Source organism: Pelodiscus sinensis, chromosome 2, assembly GCF_052426305.1.
Source record: "Pelodiscus sinensis isolate ZL-2025 chromosome 2, ASM5242630v1, whole genome shotgun sequence".
NCBI classification, from domain to species: Eukaryota; Metazoa; Chordata; order Testudines; family Trionychidae; genus Pelodiscus; species Pelodiscus sinensis.
The window spans coordinates 253,524,563-253,547,674 of record NC_143053.1 but is presented as its reverse complement, the minus strand read 5'-3'; the positions used below and the strand labels follow the sequence as shown (position 1 = coordinate 253,547,674).

General features: G+C 43.6%; 1 protein-coding gene and 1 long non-coding RNA gene across 2 annotated transcripts in view; one reads left to right on the top strand and one right to left on the bottom strand.

Moving 5' to 3' along the window:
* Positions 1-23,112, bottom strand: part of VIPR1 (vasoactive intestinal peptide receptor 1) — a 179,386-nt gene that overhangs the window by 52,535 nt on the left and 103,739 nt on the right. The window contains exon 4 of the mRNA XM_075922882.2: positions 2,744-2,847. Within this exon, the coding sequence (XP_075778997.1) occupies positions 2,744-2,847 (104 nt within the window). The remainder of the gene's footprint in view (positions 1-2,743; positions 2,848-23,112) is intronic.
* LOC112545381 (uncharacterized) overlaps positions 15,743-23,112 on the top strand; it is a 43,097-nt gene continuing 35,727 nt past the window's right edge. Inside the window, exons 1-2 of the long non-coding RNA XR_012902135.2 lie at positions 15,743-15,877; positions 21,174-21,232. This is a non-coding gene — a long non-coding RNA (uncharacterized LOC112545381). The remainder of the gene's footprint in view (positions 15,878-21,173; positions 21,233-23,112) is intronic.

The following is a 23,112-nucleotide window of genomic DNA, read 5'->3' as shown; positions in this document are numbered from 1 at the left end:
AGGCATTTGTGCAATGCTGAAAACCACTGGGTCTTCAAAGCCGGAATTCCTCAAATCCCCTTGTGGTCAGAACACAAACTAGAGCTCTTCGAGGAGGCCCTTCGCATTCCTGCGCCGAAACAATGGGTTTCAAAAGGTGAAGCCCAGGCCTTAGATTTTGATCTTAGAAACAAACCCCTCGAAGAGGCGAAGTCGTGGCTGGCCCCAGCAGCTGACTAAAGCTCCCACTTCAATAGGCATTGATGTTTTTTGTTCAACACTTCTTTAGGATTTTCTGATCTGTCCATTATTAAGGCGGGCTAAGCCCTCTTGAGATTTTCCATGTGATCGCTTGATTGTCCCTGTAATGTGGGAATACTGGGAGAGACTTAGGAACAGTATGGAGTGGATACAAGTGTCTTTCAATATAGAGATACTTGTATTACTCAGCATCCTGCAATGAGGGGAAAGACATGCACACAGTGGAGCTGTGTTTAGGTGACACAAAAGCAAGGATCCAGTCCTGTCTCACGTGTTGGGAGTACAGCATGCCAACCGGCCCCAATGCTAAGAACTTCAAAGTTAACGAGGGGATTTAGCCACACAGCTCCTGTTAATTTCAATGGGAGTTAGATGGCTACCTCTCCTAGGCAGCTTTGAAATGCTCAATCCATATCTCCCTGTGTAGGCTATAATATAATAAGGGAGATTGCCTATCTCCTAGAACCGGAAGGGACCTTGCAAGGTCATCAAGTCCGGTTCCCTGCCTTCACAGCAGGACCAAGTACCATCCCTGATGAATTTTTTTGCCCCAAACCCCCTCCGCAAGGATTGAACTCATAACCCTGGATTTAGCAGGCCAATGCTCAAACCACTGAGCTATCCCTGAGCTATCAGCTGATGCTGATTGACTTATTCCAGGGAGGGCCAATATTCAACCCTTTGGTAAAATGCTGCACATGGACGTCTTCAGTGCGTTATATGTGACCTCCCTCACTTTTAACACAAGAGGTGTGGCATGTAGAGACCATCGGTCCCTGCATATACAGTGCAATGCTCCATATTGGTCTGTATAATTCCTATGTAACACACACACACACACACACACACACACACACTTATATTAATGATATGTCGTTGTTAATTACTCACTCTTAAACATGTCAGTTTTCTTAGAAAACGAAATAATGCTACTCGAGTATTTGCCATGCCCGATGTATTCCCTAGAGCTTCCTAGATCCATGGCTAACATAAATCAGCATAACTCCACTGATGTCAATAGACCTGTGACAACGTACACCTTCAGCAGCCCCTGTAAGTGTAGGACATTTAGGGAATGCTGCAAATACTGTGTCTCGGAGGATCCTCTGTGTTAGTCTGTATCTGCAACAACTATGAGGCGTCGCGTGGCACCTTAAAGACTAAGGCTATGTCTACACTTGCACCCTTTTGAGAGAGGGATGCAAATGAAGACATTCAAAATTGCAAATGAAGTCGGGATTTAAATATCCTGTGCTTCACTTGCATATTCGTGTTATGGCGCTATTTCGAAATAGCGCTAGTTCTAAATAACAGATGCTGTTAAGACGTGGTTATTTTGAAAGAAAACCCTTCTCTCGAAATAACTGGTAAACCTCATTGTATGAGGAATAAGGGTTATTTCGAGAGAAGGGTTTTCTCTCAAAATAACCGTGTCTTAACAGCGTCTGTTATTTAGAAATAGCACTATTTCTAAATAGCGCCATAACACGAATATGCAAATGAAGCACGGGATATTTAAATTCCGGCTTCATTTGCAATTTTGAATGTCTTTATTTGCATCCCTCTCTCGAAAGAGGGTGCAAGTGTAGACATAGCCTTAGAGATTTATTTGGGCATGAGAGTTTGCGGTTAAAAATGCACTGCACGCATCTGACAAACTAGGTTTTACCCACAAACGCTTATGTCCCCAAAAATCGGGTAGTGTTTAAGGTGTCACAGGACTCCTCACTGCGTTTGCAAATACAGAGTTCACCTGATCTTCTTAACAAAGGTGAAGCTGGCAATTGGACGCTGTCTAGGGGGCGACCATAGTTTGCTAAATACTCTGGAGATTCTTTAGGGGGAAAGAGATTATGGCTGAACATTTTCAAACTAAAGTGAGACCGCTCTATCTATACATCGGCAGGCGTCTGATTTCCAAAGGTGCCGAGTACCTGCAACTCCCACTGACATCAATGAGATTTGGGAGGTGCTCAACACCTGGCTCTTCAGTGTCAACACCGACTATCAATAGGGTTGCCAAGTGTCCAGTTTTCTCCCGGACAGTCCATTATTTCTGGCCTCTGTCCATTAAAAAAAACCCAGAAAATACCAGACATATCAAATGTCTGGTATTTTCTGTTTCTGTCGGACAGAAGGCTGGCAGGAACTTTTTTCCCCTGCCGCATCTGATGAGGGTGGGGGGAGCAAGGAACACGGGGATATTTAAAGGTGCGGCAACTTTTTATTTTTTGCTCAACAACTTTGGCTCCTTTTTGTTTGTTTGTTTGTTTAACCAATTTTTTTTCCTGCCACGTTCGGGATTTTTTGTGAAAGTATCTGGCAAACCTAACTATCAGGAATACTTCAGCTCTATTTCCAGATGAACTCGGTCAGGACCTTCTTGTTTGACCCTGAGGGCCAAGGAGTGAAAGGGAACAATGAGGTGAGGGGCCAGGGGATTTCTCTATGCACCCTAGAGGAAACAGCCCTATTGAATTCTACCCCTCAGGGCTATACAGACCTCTTCGATTGGAGTGCTGTTGGCATCATATCCACAAGCTACTGCATAGGGGGCAGGATACATGTCAGCCCAGCCTTGGCTTGTACAGTTCCTGGTCACATTACCTAGAAGGAAAAAAGCAGAATGAAATAATGGGCATGTTGAGTTGATGTTCAAAAAAGGCATCACTTGCACATTTAAATTCCAGATCAAAAATATTAATCTCTGTTGTTATTATTTAGCACTGGTATTGTACTAGAGCATGTAGACCAGGCTGCACTGTGCAAGGCATTGTACAGACACATGGTTTGCAAGTCTCTTCCCCGGAAGGTTTCTATATCTAAACCACGGCCAAGCAAACTACGGCCCCTGGATCTGGCTGGATCTGGCCCATAGGTGCAGTGGGATCCTCAGTCAGGCCCCCTGCCTGCCCCGCCCCCACACGCTGCTCAGAAAAGTCGGCTGTGGGGCCCTGTTTGTCTGTGAACAAATCTGAGCATGAGAGGACGGGGCAGAGGCTTTGTGTGTTGCCCCTGCCACCAACATAGTCTTGCAGCTCCAGCCAATGGGAGCTGCCTGTTTGAAGAACAGGCAGCATGCAAAGTGCTCCTCCCTCTCCCTATGGATTTGCAGCTGTTCACAGGCTCACCTGGCCCAGCAGCTGGCTGCTCTGAGCGGCCTGCCAGAGCATGGAAGGCAGAAAACCTGATGGGCTGCTGGCTGGGAGTTGCCCAGGTAAGCATCTCCTGGCCAAAACCTGCCTCTGGCACCCCAGCCCCTCCTCCCTCCAACCCTCTGCCTTCCTACTCCTGCCCCACTACCCCACATAACCCAAACCTACTATCCCCCCCCCCCCACACACACAAACTCCTTCCCAGGCCCTGCACCCCAATCCCCTGGCCCAGGTCACAACCCAGACCCCTGCATCCCAGTCCCTGGCTCCAGGTCACATCCCCCTTCTTCACCCCAAATCCCTCCTAGATCCCTCACCCCAGTCCCTTCCCCCAAGCTCCCTTCTGCATCTAACCTTCATCCCAGACCACACACCTCCTCCACTAATATCATGGAAGGGTGCAGCACTTGACCACTTACCAAATTCCTGGAGTGCCCCCCACCCGCCATCAAAAATTATTGCCCATCCCTGATCTAAAAAGATGGGAGAAACAATACTGTTTCCACTGTGCAGATGGAGAGCTAAAGGAAGAACTATGTCCTAGATGACAGTTATAAAAAAGGTTTGTGATGGCGTTCAGCATTGTACCCACCTTCCAGGGCCTAACTTATACACCCTGCCTTCTGTTTTACTCAAGGAAAAAAAACATTCCAATCAACGGGAGTGTTGCTGGAGTGATACATATAAAAACTCCAGCCATCCTCAGGGGGTCCCATGTGCTTTACGTGTGTTCTGGGCGGGAAAGAATTTCTGGATACTGTGGTGCTGGCAAACCGTCTAACCTGTGTATGACCTACAGCAACTTAGAAAGATGCACTGCAATTGTAATCCAAACAATCTGCTTAGGTATGGATATCAAAGAGAGGTTAAACAGGCTAGCAATCCCCAACTCATTCTCTTTGCACTGATATGAAGCAAAGAATAGCTGCTAAGTATATGTGTCTGTGTTTACTTCTATCCTGTTAGAAGTTTACCAAGCTAACCAATTTACCTTGTAGATGCTAAAGCCTTTTCATGTCTTAATTACCTACGCAACTGTGATCAGTTAACCTTAAGATCAAAGATGTGACACGACAGGGAATTAATCATATTACTTATAGGCTGTGTCTACATTGGCAAGCCTGTCTACACTGGCTGCTAGTATTTGCGCAAGAACATTGACGTTGTAATGTACAAAATCAGTGCTTCTTGCACAAATATTCTGATGCTCCTGCTCAGGGATAAGTCCTCTTGCGCAAGTGTTCTTGCGCAAGAGGCCAGAGTAGACAGGTAACATCAATTTCTTGCACAAGAAAGCCCGATGGCTAAAATGGCCATCGGAGCTTTCTTGCACAAGAGAGCATCTACACTAGCATGGATGCTTTTGCGCAAAAGCAAATCTTTTGCGCAAAGGCACATGCCAGTATAGACACTCTCTTGCGCAAATACTTTTAACAGAAAAACTCTTCCGTTAAAAGTATTTGCACAAAATCAAGCCAGTGTAGACGCAGCCATATTGTCTTCAATTTATTGATCTCTGCTATAATGAAGGATTGGCTTATTGCCTTATGCAAATGTGTGTAACTAGTTTACCTGTAGATGCATAGGAAATGGAAGATTAACTTCAAAGTAAGGGTCATAATTTAACAATGAAAGTCCACAAACTATCTGCATTTCATATTCTTCTCTGGAGGAAAACCTCACAGTGACAATGTCTTGTCAGCCTGCTAGAAAGCTATAAATACTGAACTTTGGACATAATATCCTGCATCTCTACTCTGCTGAACTTTGAACAGGGATAGTTTTAGATGAGGGACAGAGATCTTCCAACTAGTCACTTAGAATGCCCTGGAAAATGCCTGGACAGATTTTAACAGACTCTGCATCTGAACTGCCCTTGGATGCTAACCTTTTGGGATATTCCCAGAGAGACTTTTGCAACCATCACTGCTACAAATCTGCTATAAGAACCTTGCAAATGTTTGTAATGGATATAATCTTTCCACCATTTAACAACTCTCTGATTAATAAATCTTTAGTTTACTAAGGATTGGCAGGCAGTGTGATATTTGGGTAAGAGCTGAAATATATCTGGGGTAAGTGTCTGATCATTTGGGAATGGTAAATCTCACATATGTGGAATTGGATTTTCAGTAACCTCTCACTATATTAGACATGTCTGTTTGCTGGGGAACCAAAGGTGGGAATGCCTAAAGGCTTCTTATTCACTAGTGTGGTGATACAGAAGTTTTTGTTAGTGATTTGGTGAATCGAATTATAGACTAACCCCCCGTTTCTGGGGATAGCCTGTCCTGTTTCTTGCTGTCTGACCTGAGTGTGGCATTTTCAGGGGGGAGGGTCTATCCCAGATGCCCGGTGACAGACTGCTGTAAGGAAGTCATGTGCTAGCCAATCTTTTGAGCTGGGGGAACAGGTTCGGGAAACTTAAAAGCCATCCTTTCCAATTTTCACTCAAACTAGATAACAGGCTATGTCTACACTACTTTTTTTGCAGAAGAGGCATTGCAAATGAAGCACTCGTTAGTATTTAGCATTTTCTTGTGCTTCATTTGCATAATCTCATCTGATCCATTTTGCGGAAGAGGTTTTTGCACAAAAAAAAGCAGTGTAGACGGGTCCATTTTGCGCAAAAAAACCCCAAACCCTTTTGCACAAGATCCCTTATGCCTCAAAAAAGGAGCTATACACGATCTTGCGCAAAAGTTTTTTTTTTTTGCGTAAAATGAACCCGTCTACACTGCTTTTTTTGTGCACGAAAACCTTTTCCGCAAAACAGATCGGAAGAGATTATGCAGATGAAGCATGAGAAATTGCTAATGAACTCTTCATTTGCATTACCTCTTCTGCAAAAAACCCCATAGTGTAGACACAGCCTCAGAGTGATCTTTGTTAGAGGTTCAACATGTCTACTTAGTTTTCACTGGGGTCCAGCTGGGACTGGCTACAGAAGTGCCCAATATATCCCAAGGAAAACAACTCTCATAGTATTTCTTGCCTCACTAGTGTTTCACGCTTCCAGATACCTATAGCCTATTCCATCAGGCCTTCCAGAACAAGAGTTTAAGCTGATGTGAACAAATGTCTGAACAGAACATTGAACAGAAAATAGCATCAAATCCTCAAAGTCAGGTCCTGGCTCACAAAACATGGAACCCCCGCAACGCACAAACAGGTGTTCATTATCTTGCAGAATCATTACAGCATCTGAGCACAGCTGAGCAAATTATTAACTGTCAATACTACTTTTTGCAAATTCCTGTTTTTGAAGTATTCGCAAACTGATCCTGGCTTCGTGGAGATATCTACTACTCATTAGTAACAATCAAATAATCTACTATTAATTATTATTATTATTATGTATTTGTATTTCACTAGCTCCGAGTCACCCTGCACAAGCTGTGATTCACTTGGACCAATCTGAAACTGTTGTTCCCTACCACTCTGTGGGTGTGTCTACACTGCACCTGGAGCTCAAAATAAGCTATGCAATTTGAGCTACGCAAATTGCATCACTTTTGTTGAATTAATTTCAAAATAGCTTATTTCGAAATTTGGCACTGTCTACAGCGCTATTCAGAATTGTTCCTTACTCCTGGTGGAATGAGGTTTACACGGATGTCGGAATAGTGAGCCTGTTATATTTCGAAATAACGGGCTTGCTCAAAAGATGCAGAATAGCTAATTTGGGATACTTAGCCTCTGGAAGCTGCATGCAGATTGCAAAACACAAATGATTTCTCCTTCCCTGCCATCTAGAAGTCAGGCCATGCCTGCACGTTCATTATTCCCATTTCTTTTTATAGGGGTTTAAATTACAATGGTGACATTTCACTTGGAGGCGACACACCCAATGCTCAGTGGAACTACAGTCAGCATGCAATGCTGTCTCTCACCTGCTGAGTGACAGGCACATTTTAGCACTTCTTCATATGCGCAGCATTGTCATAGATTCTAGTGCCTGAACTACTGGGTCTTGTATTTCCTGCTAACGGCTCATCACCTCCATTCTTGAGTGGTTTTTTTGGTGGTTTCCGTTTCTTGTCTCTTATCTTATTAACTGAAGTGACTGCTGCTTGTTTCATTCTGTGGTGTGCTTGGGTCATTTCCCCACCCTCTGGAGTCTCTAATTTTTTGTTTGGTTGTTACTCTTTATTGCCATTTTAACAGTAACCGTGGTTCCTCAGACATCACTTCTCATCAGACAACACTTCTGACTGTTCTGTTTTACTGTTGTCCCATCAGGCAACAGTAACACCGGCCCCTCAGACAACACTTTTCCCTTTCAACAGAGAGGGAAACTGAGGCAGAATGGCACTCGCACAAAGGAGCTGCACAACAAGATGGGGCTTCTTTGTATTGTAATCCAAATACACTGTTAATATAGTCAATAAATAAGGGGACAACTGGAGACTGTGGCATGTTTATTTAACACTGGTTTTCCCTCCACACAGTGACTCACTACACTCAGTTCACATTTGCACTTCTGAGCTAAGTTTTTATCAGGCTTTGCTGACTAGTACAGATACAGGGGGCTCAAAGACATGGCATTTATTCCCAGAGATGCGCACAAACACAGGCTGGAGGCGAAGTTGTAAAGAGACGTTTATTTTTACCACTTTGTTCAAGGGCTGGGAGGGGGAGTGACTGATTCTGCTGTGATCAGCCGGGAAAAGAACAAAACAATCTGCAAAAAGCTGCTGCTGCGTGCAGGTCACGGTAGCAGCTGGACCTCTGAGTCAGACATCAGACTTGGAGGTCTGGGGATAGATGCCCAGGGCCAAGAATTCTCTCTCTCCATTTCAGAGAATCTCACTTCCTTCAAAGTTTTCTTTGCTTCCTTGTGTAGCTCACCCATTTTAGGCATTCACAAAGCCAAGCCTCTAATCCCTCAGGATTCCAAAGGCTCTTTTTTTCTGTAACAGCAGCTCAGGGTGTACAAGAAATACCTGATTTTATTGTGTTTTAGTCTCGGTCCAGAGGCGGATTAAGCCTTTGTGGGCCACACCAAGTAGGGGCCACTCCCCATCAACTCTTGCTGAGGAGCAGGGCTAGGATGTGGGGGCTTGCCCTGCTCCACCCCGTGCTCCTGCCAGGGAGTGGAGTTGGGGGGCGGGGGACTTCCGCCATTCCTCAGCAGGAGTGCTGGGTGGGCAGAGAGGGTTGGGGCACAGAAGCAGCCATTTTTTGCCCATCCCCTGGGCAAAGGCCCTATTGGTCCAGTGGCTAATCCCCCACTGCCTGGGTCTTACCTCACTTCTGTAGTCCTGCAAACGAAAGCAATGCGCAAAGTCTCTCCCTGCATTGGACACCAAGCTGGATCAGTATTTGCTAGCAGGGTGGCCTTACAATGAGGGATTAATTTTGAAAGATTCCAAATCTAGGCTCTGTTTGGATAAAGAACCCCTACATCGTAATGCTTATTCTTGACCTTATCCCTGGAGAAGAAGGATGGCATTTAGGCAGTCTGGGCTGACTTCCTCTGTCACCACTGGATCTGTCTGTGTCTCAGTGTCCCCTCTGAATAAACAGCGGGTGGGTTGTTAAATCATAAACCATTCTGGGCAGGGATTAGAGTGTTTATACGGTGGCTGGCACAGAGGGGCTTTGGTCTCCACAGCTCCCCCTGCCTGTGCCAGTATAATTTAAATATTATCCATGATAAACTAACTGAATGTCTTGGGTCTGCAAACTTCAGCTGGAAATAACTCACAAAGAAAGGCTGACATTTCTGGTATGACTGGCTTTGGTGCACAGAATGAAACCACAACGTGTTTTGCAATCGTACAACTTCCTATGTTGGCCAGAGCTACAGAAAGGCAATGCAGCACAAACATAAATACCATAGTAATAATGATTTATTATTATAATTAATTCTTATTGTTATTATTTATTTTGCAATACAGAAGGGACTAGCACCCCCAGTTATGGGTCAGGACCCCCAGTGTCCTAGGTGCTGTGCAAAACACAGAACCAAAAGGAGGCCCATACCTCATGGAGTTTACAGTCTAAGGGTATGTCTACACTACAGGGTTTTTTTTTCGGAAAAACGGCCGTTTTTCTGAAAAAACTTCAATTATGTCCACACTGCAATCGCAATCTTTCAAAAGAAAATCAAAAGAACTAAGGGATTTTCCCAGCATTAGTAATCCTCTTTCTATGAGGAAGAAGACTTTTTCTGAAAGAGGTCTTTCAGGGAAGAGGGAGTTCTTTCGGAAGAAGAGGAAAGAGGAAAAAGCTCAAGTGCCCTGGTGGCCATTCCGTTCATAGTAATCACAGTTTAAATGCGAGAGAGTGTCCGTTCAGTGTGGATGCTATCTTTCAAAAAAGCAGATGGCTTTTTCAATGCACTTTGGCAGTGTGGACATGCTCTTCGGAAGAAGTTTTTTCAGAAGATCTCTTCCGGAAAAGCTTCTTCCAAAAGAAGCCTGCAGTCTAGATGTAACCTCTGTGTATGACAAGAGACAAAAGATAGACACAGGCCGATGGTGGAACTCAAGGAAGCAACGAGAAAACGTTGCTAAGTGTGTGGCCCAGTTGTTCTGTAGGCAAATGACTTTTAGGAAGGGATTTGAAGGACAATGTAGCCGGCAAATTTACATTAGGATGATAAAAAGCCACGTTTGACAAAGCCCTGGCTGGGATGATTTAGTTTGGGTTAGTCCAGCTTTGAGCAGGGGTTGGACTAGATGACTCCCGAGGTCTCTTCCAACCCTAATCTTCTATGATTCTATGATAAGCTAATAGAATAGGAAAATTAGGCAGGAATGCAAGATACATATAGGCCTAGATATATAAGAAGTAAGAACATAAGTATATAAGAACGACCATACTGGGTTAGACCAAAGTCCATTTAGCCCAGTATTCTGTCTTTCAACAGTGGCCAATGCCAGGTGCCCCACAGGCACCAATCCAGGTAATCGACAAGAGATTCATCAGCTGTCACCCATTCCCAGTGTCTAGCAAACAGAGACTAGGGACAACATCCCAGCCTATGCTGGCTGATAGCCATTGCTGGACCTAACCTCCATGAATTTATCTGCTTCTTTTTTGAGCTGTTACAGCCTTGGCCTTCACAGTATTCTCTGGCAAGGAGTTCCACAGATTCATTATGCATTGTGTCAAGAAATACTTCTTGTTTGTTAACTTCTGCTTATTAATCTGCTTATTAATTTCATTTGGTGATCCTTAGTTTCTGTTTTATGAGAAGGAGTAAATAACCCTTCCTCATTTACTGTCTCCACATCAGTCATGACATTATAGACTTCTATTATACCCCCATAGTCATCTCTTTTTGAAACAAAGTCCCAGTTTTATTCATCTCTCCTCATATTTGTTGCTCTTTTCTGAACTTTTTTCCAATGCCAACGTATCTTTTTGAGCTGGGGGAATGACATTTGTACATATCATTCAAAAGGTGGGTGTACACAGTGCAACATTTTCTGTCTTATTCTCTATATAGGGTGTCAAGTATCAGAGGGGTAGCCGTGTTAGTCTGAATCTGCAAAAGCGACGAGGAGTCCTGTGGCACCTTATAGACTAACTGAAGTATAGGAGCATAAGCTTTCGTGGGCAAAGACCCACTTCGTCAGATGCATGACATGCATCTGACGAAGTGGGTCTTTGCCCACGAAAGCTTATGCTCCTACACTTCAGTTAGTCTATAAGGTGACACAGGACTCCTCGTCGCTTTCTCTATATAGGGTGCATCTAGACTGGCAAGATTTTGCGCAAAAACTTGCCAGCTGTCTACACTGGCCACTTGAATTTGTGCAAGAGCAATGACGTTCTAATGTAAGAATTCAGTGCTTCTTGCACAAATACTTTGATGCTCCCGCTCAGGGATAAGCCCTCTTGCGCAAGAATACTTGCGCAAGTGGGCCAGTGTAGACAGGTACCTTAATTTTTTGCGCAAGAAAGGCCAATGGCTAAAATGGCCATCGGAGCTTTCTTGCACAAAAGCGCATCTATACTGGGCACAGATGCTTTTGCGCAAGAGCACTTTTTGCGCAAAAGCATCCGTTACAATCTAGACGCTCTTTTGCGGAAATACTTTTAACAGAAAAACTTTTCCGTTAAAAATATTTCCGCAAAATCATGCCAGTCTAGATGCAGCCTATCTGTTTTTTAATTATTCCCAACATACTGTTTGTTTTTTCAATTGATGTTGCACATTGTGTGGATGTTTCCAGAGATCTCTCTCTCTTGAGTGGTAACAGCTAATTTAGATCCCATTATTTTATGTATCCTCGGTATTATGCTTTCTGATGTTCATTACTTGGCAATTTTCAACATTGAATTTCATCTGCCATTTTGTTGCCCAGTCACCCAGAGTTTTAAGGAAGGTTTTGAAGGAGGACAATGATGTTTTTGCAGATGCTTTGCCAGATGTTTATGAGAAGTTTCCTCCAAGTGAGAGGGGTGGTTCTGGAGAAATCAAGAAAGTTCTTGTTTGAAAATTCAACTAGTGATCTATGGAGGGTGATATCATGGGCTGATTGAAGGAAGACGCCAATCTTCTGATATGGAATGAGAGACGAAAAGTCATGTACAATGCTCCTATCCCAGGGTCAAGAGCAGGAAGACAAAGTGTGCAGGAATATCGTCTGGTTTCCATTATCATACAGCGACTTACATAGCATGGGAGACTGTCAAAGAAAGTGTCAACACGAGGGAGGCTACTGTGTAACTGAAACCATGGGGGAGATGAACGTGAAGGAGGGAAGCTGTATGAATATGGCTACAAGAAATGGAAACATGTCTAGAGCCATTCCTCTGAGATACCACCCAGCCCTTATATGAAGGACAATCCAGTGGAGAAGAGGATCCCATTCTGATCCACCTGGTTCTGAAGTGTCTTGTGCTATGGGTAGTGTTAACATTCCCCATCTTTGTCTTCCAGGAGCACAGGAATGTGGAGCAGAGCTCTCTGTAATCAGATTTGGAGAGGTAGAAAGAGAACTTATTGCTTCCTGCATGGACCCAGGGAAAAGGCTTGTTCGGCCCCTTTGCACATACAAGTATGTGCACCTTGGCTAATTGGTTAATACTGAACATGAGAACATAAGAACGGCCATACGGGGTTAGACCAACGGTCCATCCAGCCCAGTCTTCTGTCTGCTGACAGTGGCCAATACCAGATGCCCCAGAGAGAGGGAACACAACAGGTAATCCTCACATGATCCCTCCCCTGTCACCCACCTGCAGAGAAACAGAGGCTAGAGACACCATTCCTACCCATCCTGGCTAATAGCCATTGATGGACCTAACCCCCATGAATCTATCTAGCTCTTTTTTGGCCTTAACAAAGATGCTAATTACCTTAACCATTACAAAGACAGCTTCCCCACTTATCACCCTTGATTAGCCATTCATTTACTCATAAATAGCTATTTCCTCCTTCCCTCTCCCTCTCCCCACCTTTTGTACTAAATCTGATTTGTCAGTTTAATAATATGTTCACTTTTTCATTGTATTCTTTTGGTATATAAGGTCATGCCAATTCTCTTCCAGAATATGATCTGAGGAAGTGGGTCTGGCCCACGACAGTTCATCACCTTTTAAACCATCTTGTTAGTCTATAAAGTGTTACATAGTTTTTCCTTTTGATTTAGCAATATCAGACTAACACTGCTACCTCTCTATTACTTTTTTGAACCCTGTTAAAGTCCTGGTCTTCACCACATCCTCTGGTCTTGAGTTTCACAAGTTGACTGTGCACTGAGTGAAGAAAAACTACCTTTGTTTGTTTTAAGCTTGCTGAGTATTAATTTCATTTGGTGACCCCTAGTTCTTATGCTGTGGGAATAAGTAAAACATTTTTCTTTATTCACTTTTCCCACATCAGCCATGATTTTATAGACCTCTATCATATCCTCCCTTAGTCTCTTCTTTTCTAAGCTGAAAAGTCCGAGTCTTTTTAATTTCTCTTCATATGGGACCGCTCCAAACAACTCATCATTTTTGTTGCCCTTTTCTGAACCTTTTTCAATGCCAGTATATCTTTTTTGAGATGAGGCGACCACATTTGTAACGCAGTATTAGTGGATGCGACAAATTACTGGGCTGAATAGAGCGGTAACTGAGTTAAATTTCATGGCCTGTGATACAGAGGAGATCTGATTAGATGATCAAATGGCCTTAAATTCAATGAATAGCCATATTTGCACATTGGAAAAATGTAAATATCAAAAAGAGGAAAGAAAAAATTTAGGGGGTTCCAACAATAGTTATGGGAAGAGAGAGAGCAGAGCAGAAATTAGGTAGAATGGATTTAGTAATCATTAGATCTGTTGAATCATTTCCCATCTACATTGGAGGAAATACTGGAGAAGACACCTGGCCAATTTACTGGTAGCCATTTTATTGGAGGAACTGTCAATGAACTGATCCCAACTTTTATCAATTTCTAAATAATTCATCTTAATACCAATCAATTCTGTGAAAGTTCAGCCGATTATTTAAAGTTCACCAGTCGCCTAAGTCACGTGGTGTTGTTTCTGCTCCAGGATTATATAGCCTGACCTGCATAAACTACTTCCACCTGAAAGTAATTTCATTTAGTCATCTCTTTTCTTTATTTAAATGACTCATTGCTACAGTGCGGTAACTTTGTCTTCTGTGAAAATTCACCTAGGTAGTACAAATATGCACAAAAAGCAAATGTAATACTATGCAAATGCGCCCAGACAGAAACAAGTCTCACGTTTGCAAAAAGAACTGCAAAATAACTTTTCACTATTCACTCAGGATATGGCTACACTGCCGCTTTTTTAGATCCTTTTGTCAGAAGAGGCTTTTCCGACATTTGGCCCATCTAGACTGAGCCAAATGTTGAAAAAACCCCTCTTTTGGAAGCCCCCTTATTCTTGTGGAACAATGAATACAGGGGCTTCCAAAAGAGTGCGTTTGGTATCCCAGAAAAAAAAGTGGAAGAGCAAATGCGTCCCTGGATCTGAAAGAGTTTTTCTGGGATACCTCCGATATCCCAGAAGAACTCTTGTAGTCTAGCCGTACCCTTAGTTCTGCCAGAAACCCTTTTGTGTGAAAAAATCCAGCATTACATGCAATGGGACAGATTAGCTAACCAGTGTTTTGTATCTTCTTTTCACTCTCCAATTCCTACATTTTCTCTCTCTCTTTTTCCTGCCACACAACAGAATGACGTCATCAAGCTCTCTGGCCATGAAAGCCCCCAAAGGGTGTGGAGGGGGATTGGCGATCATAGCGAACAGTGGGCACAGTCCCTTAGTAACTCATTAAAAGCATTAGTGCATAGCAGAGTGATGCAAACAAATTTAACTAGGCACTTTACAAATCTAAACAGCTCCTTTCCCCCTTCTTCTTCTTCTTTTTTTTTTTTTTTTTTTGCAACACCACAGATTAAACAAATTGACTTCACTACTTTTTATATGGACATGTCAGTCTCCATAAAACTAACTGCATCAAGTGCTGGCAAAGAAAATGGAATGAAGGGTCAAGCACCAATTTCCAAACCTACTCTTAAGGAAAACTGACAGATTCTAGGACAGGCCCAGAGTTGGGACCTCCAGCCATAGCTGAGGTGCAGAACTGGAGGGACGAGTGGGATGGAGAATAGAACCTTAACTATAGACATTTTTTTTTCTCTACTCTGCATTCACTCCCTCTGAGGAGTGATTCAGGAGCAGCACCCCAAAATGAGTAGGATTCTAGTGCCAATGGGACATATTGTAAAGGAACAGAAAGGTGACAAAGGTGACAGCAATGAGCTTGATTTTTCCATGTGGTTCCACTCTTGGGGCAGGTACATTAGAGTTCAGTGACTCAATAAACTCATTCTAACACTCTGCGTGCTACTTTTCGGCAGCCTTTTGTACTCGCAATGACCTCCAAGTGCTGTAGGAAGCCAGCGGAAAACTTTCCATTGCACAATCACTTTGTCACGTTAGCCTGAGCCGGGTAGGCTTACACTGAAGGAGTTGCTGCTGCAGTAGCAAACTAGTGGCAGATCTCAACTTTCAGAAGCACTGAAGAGACTTACTAAAATATATATATATATTTTAAACCGAGCACTTTTGTCTCACAGAGAAGCTTCCCCAAGATGTTTTAGTTCCTCATCCGGCCAGCCAGATCATTTTATTGAGCTCACCATAACTCAGCATGGGACAGGTGACTGGGGTGTATGTGTGTCCTGCCTACACACATCACATGACACTGTGGCATAAGCCAATTAGGGTTGCCAGGTGTCCGGTATTGAACCGGACTGTTCAGTATTTTCACCTCCTGTCTGGTAAAAAAAATTCAGAAAATACTGGCTGAGCAATAAGAGATCCGCCCCAGGAAATAATAAATGACCACAAAGCCAGGAAGCATCCAGTAACCTAATTGCCAAGACCTGTCTGGATGACAGTCCCTACAGGATTGTCAGCCCACCTAGGTCACAAAGGCAAGCAGCACAGAATTCATAATCTCTGCAAACAACCAGTCCAAGAGAGATGCCTCAGGTAAGGCCACTTCTTTCATAGAATCATAGAATACTAGGACTGGAAGTGACCTCGAGAGGTCATCGAGTCCAGTCCCCTGCCCTCATGGCAGGACCAAATACTGTCTAGACCATCCCTGTTAGACATTTATCTAACCTACTCTTAAATATCTCCACAGATGGAGATTCCACAACCTCCCTGGGCAATTTATTCCAGTGTTTGACTATCCTGACAGTTAAGAACTTTTTCCTAATGTCCAACCTAAACCTCCCTTGCTGCAGTTTAAGCCCATTGCTTCTTGTTCTATCCTCAGAGGCCAAGATGAACAAATTTTCTCCCTCCTCCTTATGACATCCTCTTAGATACCTGAAAACGGCTATCATGTCCCCCCTCAATCTTCTCTTTTCTAAACTAAACAAACCCAATTCTTTCAGCCTTCCTTCATAGGTCATGTTCTCTAGACCTTTAATGATTCTTGTTGCTCTTCTCTGGACCCTCTCCAATTTCTCCACATTCTTCTTGAAATGCGGTGCCCAGAACTAGACACAATACTCCAACTGAGGCCTAACCAGCGCAGAGTAGAGCGGAAGAATGACATCTCATGTCTTGCTTACAACACACCTGTTAGTGAATCCCAGAATCATGTTTGCTTTTTTGCAACAGCATCACCCTGCTGACTCATATTCAGTTTGTGGTCCACTATAACCCCTAGATCCCTTTCTGCCGTGCTCCTTTCTAGACAGTTGCTTCCCATTCTGTATGTGTGAAACTGATTGTTCCTTCCTATTCACATCCATTCGTCCAGCAGTAGAAACCAGAGCCAATGCTGAGAGATTTTATGCTCATTTACAGACTAACAGACTAACAGTGTCACAAAGGAGCTCACTGATTTTGTCAACGATGGTGGTGAAATACCTTTGGCTGGTCATGTTCGGAGATTTCAACATTCACGTTGACAAGGACACAGATGCAAAAACCCAGCTCATCACTTGCCTCTTTGCCCAAGCCACCTCTGGTCCAACCCACACAGCTGGCCACACCTGAAACTGGGTCTTTGGAGGATGTCAGTATCAAAGACATCACAACCCAGCTGCTCTTTAGAGCAGACCATCACTTCCACCACCAGGCAACAAGACAGGCTCATGACCTTCCTGATCCAACCACAAAGACTCAAACTCCACCAAGTTCCAAAGCCTGCTAAAAAACAGCAACAATCCATCAACAGGAGGATAACTCTAGCATACAATAATGATTCATAGGATCCTTGTCTTGGCCATGGACATACTGGTCTCCAAATAGACACTTCCTTTTTATCCTCTCTTTCTCGCATAGCAGCACTTGTGAGCATCACTTGCTACCATCTCTCATTGGCTAAGAGACTCCTTCCCATGCCGGTGGATGATGACATGGTCTCAGGGCACATCTAGGCTGCACTCTAAAATTGGAATAAGATATGCAATTTGTGCTACACAAATTGTGTATCTTAGTTTGATTTTATTTCAAAATAGGCTATTTCAAAATTGGGTTCATCTACGTGCCGCCAAGTTTCAAAATAAAACACTATTTTGAGACATCCCTTATTCCTTGTAGAATGAAGTTTACAGGGATGCCAAAATAGAACATCTGTTATTTCAAAAATTATCCTTGGACGTGGGGTGGGGTAGCTATTTTGGGATACTTCCGGTATCCTGAAATAGCACTGCAGTCTAGATGTACCCTCAGTGACACACACTTTTGATCTGGAAGCATGTGAGCAATGTGAGATACCATATACGCAGAGCCATGGCAATGTCTCTTCCCTACCTTCACGCCACTCAATAGCCTAGGCTCTGCATATCCAAGTGACCTACTCAAGCTCCAGGATGAAGACCATAATTGATGACTCTTCTCTGGCACAATGGAACTTTCTGCCATAAGGGTAAAGCTCACCTGTGCAGAAATTGAACTGTCTTGGGGGAGGGCCCCAGATTTTGGAATCAATTCTTCCAATCAAAGCACAATCACAAAGCAGTGAGGCTTTCCACTCCAAGTTCAAGGTGCAGGTCTTCAACTTGCCTTCTCTACCATAAATTCGGAGCAGCGGGCATATTTAAAAAGACAACAACAAGAGCCGACACTAAAACAAAACCCTGCACAAACAATTCTCTCCATGGGTTGAAGCTGGGAGAGACAAAGGACCACAGGTGGAAACGTAATTAAATCAATTAATGACTAGCCTACAGAACAGAATGTAGAATGCTAACCTAAAGAGGCATTTCTTGGCTGCATTTTATCTCTATAAATTACTTGGATGGCTCAGAAGCCAGCGTGGAGTGAGGTAGTGGCAGCATGAAGGAAAAAGCATGAATCCTTCTGTTAGGGAATCTGATTGGAATAGAAGGTTGATGAATTAAACATTGGTGAATACTGTCACTTTATTATCTAGAGCAAAGGCTTTCTGGGACAGAAACTCCTGAGAGCAAAAGTTGTAATTGAATTTCTTGGAGTATAAACTTAATTGGGAGTGAATGTGAAAGATAGGAATTGAAGTGGCTTTGCTAACAGCTTCTACGGACTGCTAAAGAGCGTGAGTCAGGAGTGAAGTGATTTGTTGAAGGCGTAATGGAAAGATTGTAGAAGGGAAGTCAGCTAGAGAAATGTCCGTGGTAGTGAGATGATGACAGAGAGGGTCTGATAAAAAGGTGCCTGAGCTAATTGGGAGCTAAATGCTGAGCAGATAAAGCCAGGAAAAGTGGATAAGATAGTAGTTCAGAGTTAAAAACAATTCATTGTATATGCATGTCAGGTTCTCTCACAGCTTTCCTCAGCTCCAATCTTTTTTCCAGTCTCTCAGCTGTTAGGAAGTACCATGTCACCCCTACTAATAGGTCTAAGAAAACCCTCGCTGTGCAATCGGTGAAATCCTGGTTCCACTGAAGTTAAAGGTAAACCCCCCCAAAACTGGAATGAGGCCAGGATTTCAGTGTTGTCTTCAAGTTGTCATTGTCAAGTCCAAGTCGAGTCTCAAGTCACCACAGTTCAAGTCTCAAGTCGAGTCTCGAGTCCCTAAAGTCACTTTCGGGTCAAGTCCCAAGTCGAGTCTCGAGTCTTAATTTAAAAAATGTCAAGTCACTTTTGTACAAGCCATCAATATCGGCATTTTTGGACAATTTTTTCACCACGTCGATTTAACAAAATTAGCAAGTCTCAAGCCGAGTCTCAAGTCACAAACAATGAACCCGAGTCGAGTCTCAAGTAGAGTCACCTCAGCGACTTAAGTCGGACTTGAGTTCAAGCTGTGGACTCGAGTCAACAACTCTGCAGGATTTCCTACTAGGAAGTCAGTCTAGGTCAGTCCAGTCTAGGTCAGTCCCTCCTGGGTGTTGTGCACTGTCCCATGTAATGCCACTTAGGCCACTTACAGAGCGAGAGAATGAGCCTGCTCTATAGCCTTAGCTGAGAGCCAGCCGGCTTGTAGCTCGAGCTGTAGAGCAGGGGTCTCCAACCTTTTTAAGCACGAGATCACTTTTTTGAATTTATGTGCAATCCAGGATCTACCTCAAACCCGAACACCCTTGCTCCGCCTCCTTTGTGCCCCTTCTCCAAGGCCCCGACCTTTCTCACTCCATCCTCCCTCCCTCCTCCATCTTCATTCCCTTTTACCAGGCAGGGGCAGAGGGTTGGGATGCAGGTTCTGGTCTTGGGCTAAAGGATTTGGAGTGTGAGGGGCTCTGAGCTAAGCCTGGGGCAGAGGTTCAGGGTACAGGCTCTAAGGGAGTTTGGATGGGGAGGGGGGCTGAGAGCTAGGGGAGGGGCTTAAGGTGCAGAATGGGGGGGTTCATGACTGGGGCAGGGGTTCAGGATGCAGTTGGACACTGCTTACCTCAGGTGGTGCAGTGGGGCTAAGGTAGGTTCACCCCTGTCCTGGCGCTACAGCACTCTCAAAAGGAGCCAGCAAACGTCCTCCATCCCAAGCGCTGTTGTGCCCCCTTCATTCTGTGGGAACAGACTACAGGGTGGGAGAGGGGGCACCCTGACATCAGTGCCCTCCTCTTCCCTCTCCTGCCCAGCAAGTGGGGGGGCAGAAGCGGTCAGCTCCAAGGCAAAGGGCAGGAGATGCACAGCAGTGGGGGGAGGGGCAGCTGAAGTGCTGGCACTTGGTAGCCTCTTGGCCAAATCAGTGAAGATCCCCTGTCAGAGGCTCCAAGATCTTCCAGTAGATCCCAATCTACTGGTCAGTGACCACTGCTGTAGAGGCTCATGGACTAAGCTCAGAGGTCCCAGGTTTGGTTCTGCTGCTGGCATTACAATGGCTCTAAGTATGTTTTTCTCTTCTTACTCCTCCTGGTCCTTTCTGTAATAGCCTCTGAATAACAGCAGAAGTCCTGTCTTAACTGCTGTCTCTGTTGTTTCCCCACCATTGTATTCCCCTTAGCTGAAATATATTTCTCCATACAGTTGCACCCACATTAATGGTACTTTTTACTACTTATTCTTCCAGATTCTTTGGATTATATTGAGTCCTTTACTAACTTTATAGCTGGAATTTTATCACCAGGGAGTTGTAATACTATTAGGAACCACCAGGTAATATTTGCAGATAATTAAGCAGAACTTGTAAAAGTGAGTATGTAAGTCAGTGGTTCTCAGCCTGTGGTCCACTTGCTGCCCAATCAGCACACAGCTGCAGCCCATGTGACATCCTCAGAGCCATACAGGTACAGGTTGAACCTCTCTTGTCAAGCACCTTCTGGACCTGACTGGGGCTGAACCAGAGAATTTGCTGAACTGCGGAAAGTCAGTATTGTCTAGCAGCATTACCAACACTCCCACTGCTTACTGGGCTCTTAGAAGGCAGGTAAATTAGAGCTAAATAATAGCACAGAACACTGAGGTCCAGGTGGCTGTAAACAAACTTTATGGGCTTCAGAAAACTTGACATTATAGGGCTTCAGAAAACTTGACATTATGAGGTTTCAGAAAACTGTAAACAAACTTTATGGGGCTTTAGGAAACTTGACCACACCCATGATACATGGACATCCGCTTAACTACAATCATGCCAGATCACAGCTGTTGCCAGACTAGAGAGTGCTGGACTAGAGCGGTTGCCAGACCAGAGAGTGGCAGGCCAGAGTGATTCAACCTCTCTGTGACCCACATAACACACAGAGAGCTGCATATGTGACCCACAATAATAAAAAGGTTGGAAATCATATGCAGAGATAGTTAGATCTTGGAAAAAATGCTTAGGGTTAGATAGGGTTAGAAGTTATTTTCAGAAGCTATGCCTCCTACCAGTAAAACTGTTTCTATCTCTGACTGAATCATTCCTTAGGTATAGCTGATGTAAGCAAAACAAGAAAGTATGTTGGCGTTGAAGACAGATTCTTATTGGTAAATATTAGTAAACATCGATTTCGCTGTACAGCTACAATTTGACAAAAAGTATTTCCATCAATAATAATCAAAATGTACAGACAGGCAAAGTACAGCCTCTCTCCGAGTTATGAACGAGTTACGGACCAAACACTTGCCCGTAACTTGATCCGTTCGTAACTCAGACCCCATTGAGTTATATGTGACTGCGCTGTTCGTAAGCACGGGTCACATTCAAAACTCGGGGACCGTCTTTACGACCGCTCCATGGGAGCTTTGGTCGTAAGTGTGAACGGTCATAACTCAACTGTTGTCAATTCGGGGAGCGGCTGTATTAAAATTGTGCTGGAGAACTTATTACGGTTCAATCTAAGGCTGTTTACTTCGTATATTTTGACATGAGATATCGACAGCTTGTGCTTTGACAGTTTTAAACCTTTAAATTTTTGAAGACCAAAGTCTATTGCCACTAAATAATTATTGTCTGATTCCCACTGAGAATTTATCCAACTATGAACATTTAAAATCAACAAGCATGTAAAAGTATGTTTAAAGAACTAAACAGCAATAGTATCTGTCAAAATTATACAAAAATAAAAATCAGATTCTGCCAAGCTTAATTATATGGAATCAAAACATTGCAGGGCATACAGACATCTTCAATTGTCATTGTTTTTTTAAAATCATTTGGGTCTCCACTAATCATTATCACAACCATGCTTCATGGCACTGACCTTAACCAAACACACAGTTCCTTGCTACATCCCTGCTTTGGTGAATTTTTAAGCTGTTTATCTGCTTTCTCTATCCTTCCCATACAGTTTTGTGTCGCTAATGGACAAGATCTCTGCTCTTTCAATAAATATACATAACTCCCCCCCCCATCTGAAAACTGCACGTTTGCTTCATATTAAATTACCTACCCTATAAAACTTCAAGCCAAGTTTATCCTGGGTTTGAAGGGATTTAATGGCAACTAGCTAACAGCAACTCAATTTTGATGCGCGTTTTTACACTCTAGCGCAACGAAATAATAAATAATAATATTAACAAGTGCAAAGTCACGAGTGCTTACCAACTGGAAGAATAACAATTCCCTCCTCCCCCAATGAGGTCAGTGGGATTTGAATCCTGGACTTTCATATCCAGAAGCACACATCTACCACTTGATCCAAAGGAGAAACGCAAGTTGCTGGAGGTATACCTAGGCTGCTCTATTTCATGGTGGCTAACCATTGAATGGCAGCGCATAGCCCAGTTTACAGGCATGTTCTAGTGGCTCCATACAAATGCATTTAACAAAACAATGGACATTCCGATTGCCAAAGTTCCCAAGAAATCTGACAAATGCAACGTAACAGGCTTTGTTACAAACAAATCCCACAGCTCTAAGGCCATAACACAGGTTAAGCACCCAGAGCTACCTAGCTCCTCAACTATACTGTGCAGTGTAGGAGCAGCAGGTCACAGGTTTGGGTGCTGTGCTGATCCAGGATAGATGGGACTATACAAATCAGCATTCATCTATAGATCTGGGGTCTGAGTCTGCACTGCCTGGAGCCTGCGGTAGTCATTGACATCTGTGCAACAAGAGGGTTTCCCTTTGTGTTACAGCAGGTCGCAAATTTTCAATTGAATTGTTTTTTCTAAAAATTTACCTCCCCCCCCCCCAAAATAAAAATGTTACTAAAGAATGTGTTTAATATTTTTGACTTTCTCTATGAGAATGAAATATTTTGTGGGCTCACTTGCCCTTTCTTTCCTCTTCCATCTCATCCCTTTCCCTTGCTCCCCCTTTCCCATTCAAGTGGCAAAATAAAAAGGGGGCTATGAAGAGTTCTTAGCATCATCAGCAACACCTACCCTCAAAATGATCGTTTTTTAAATCAACATTTTTT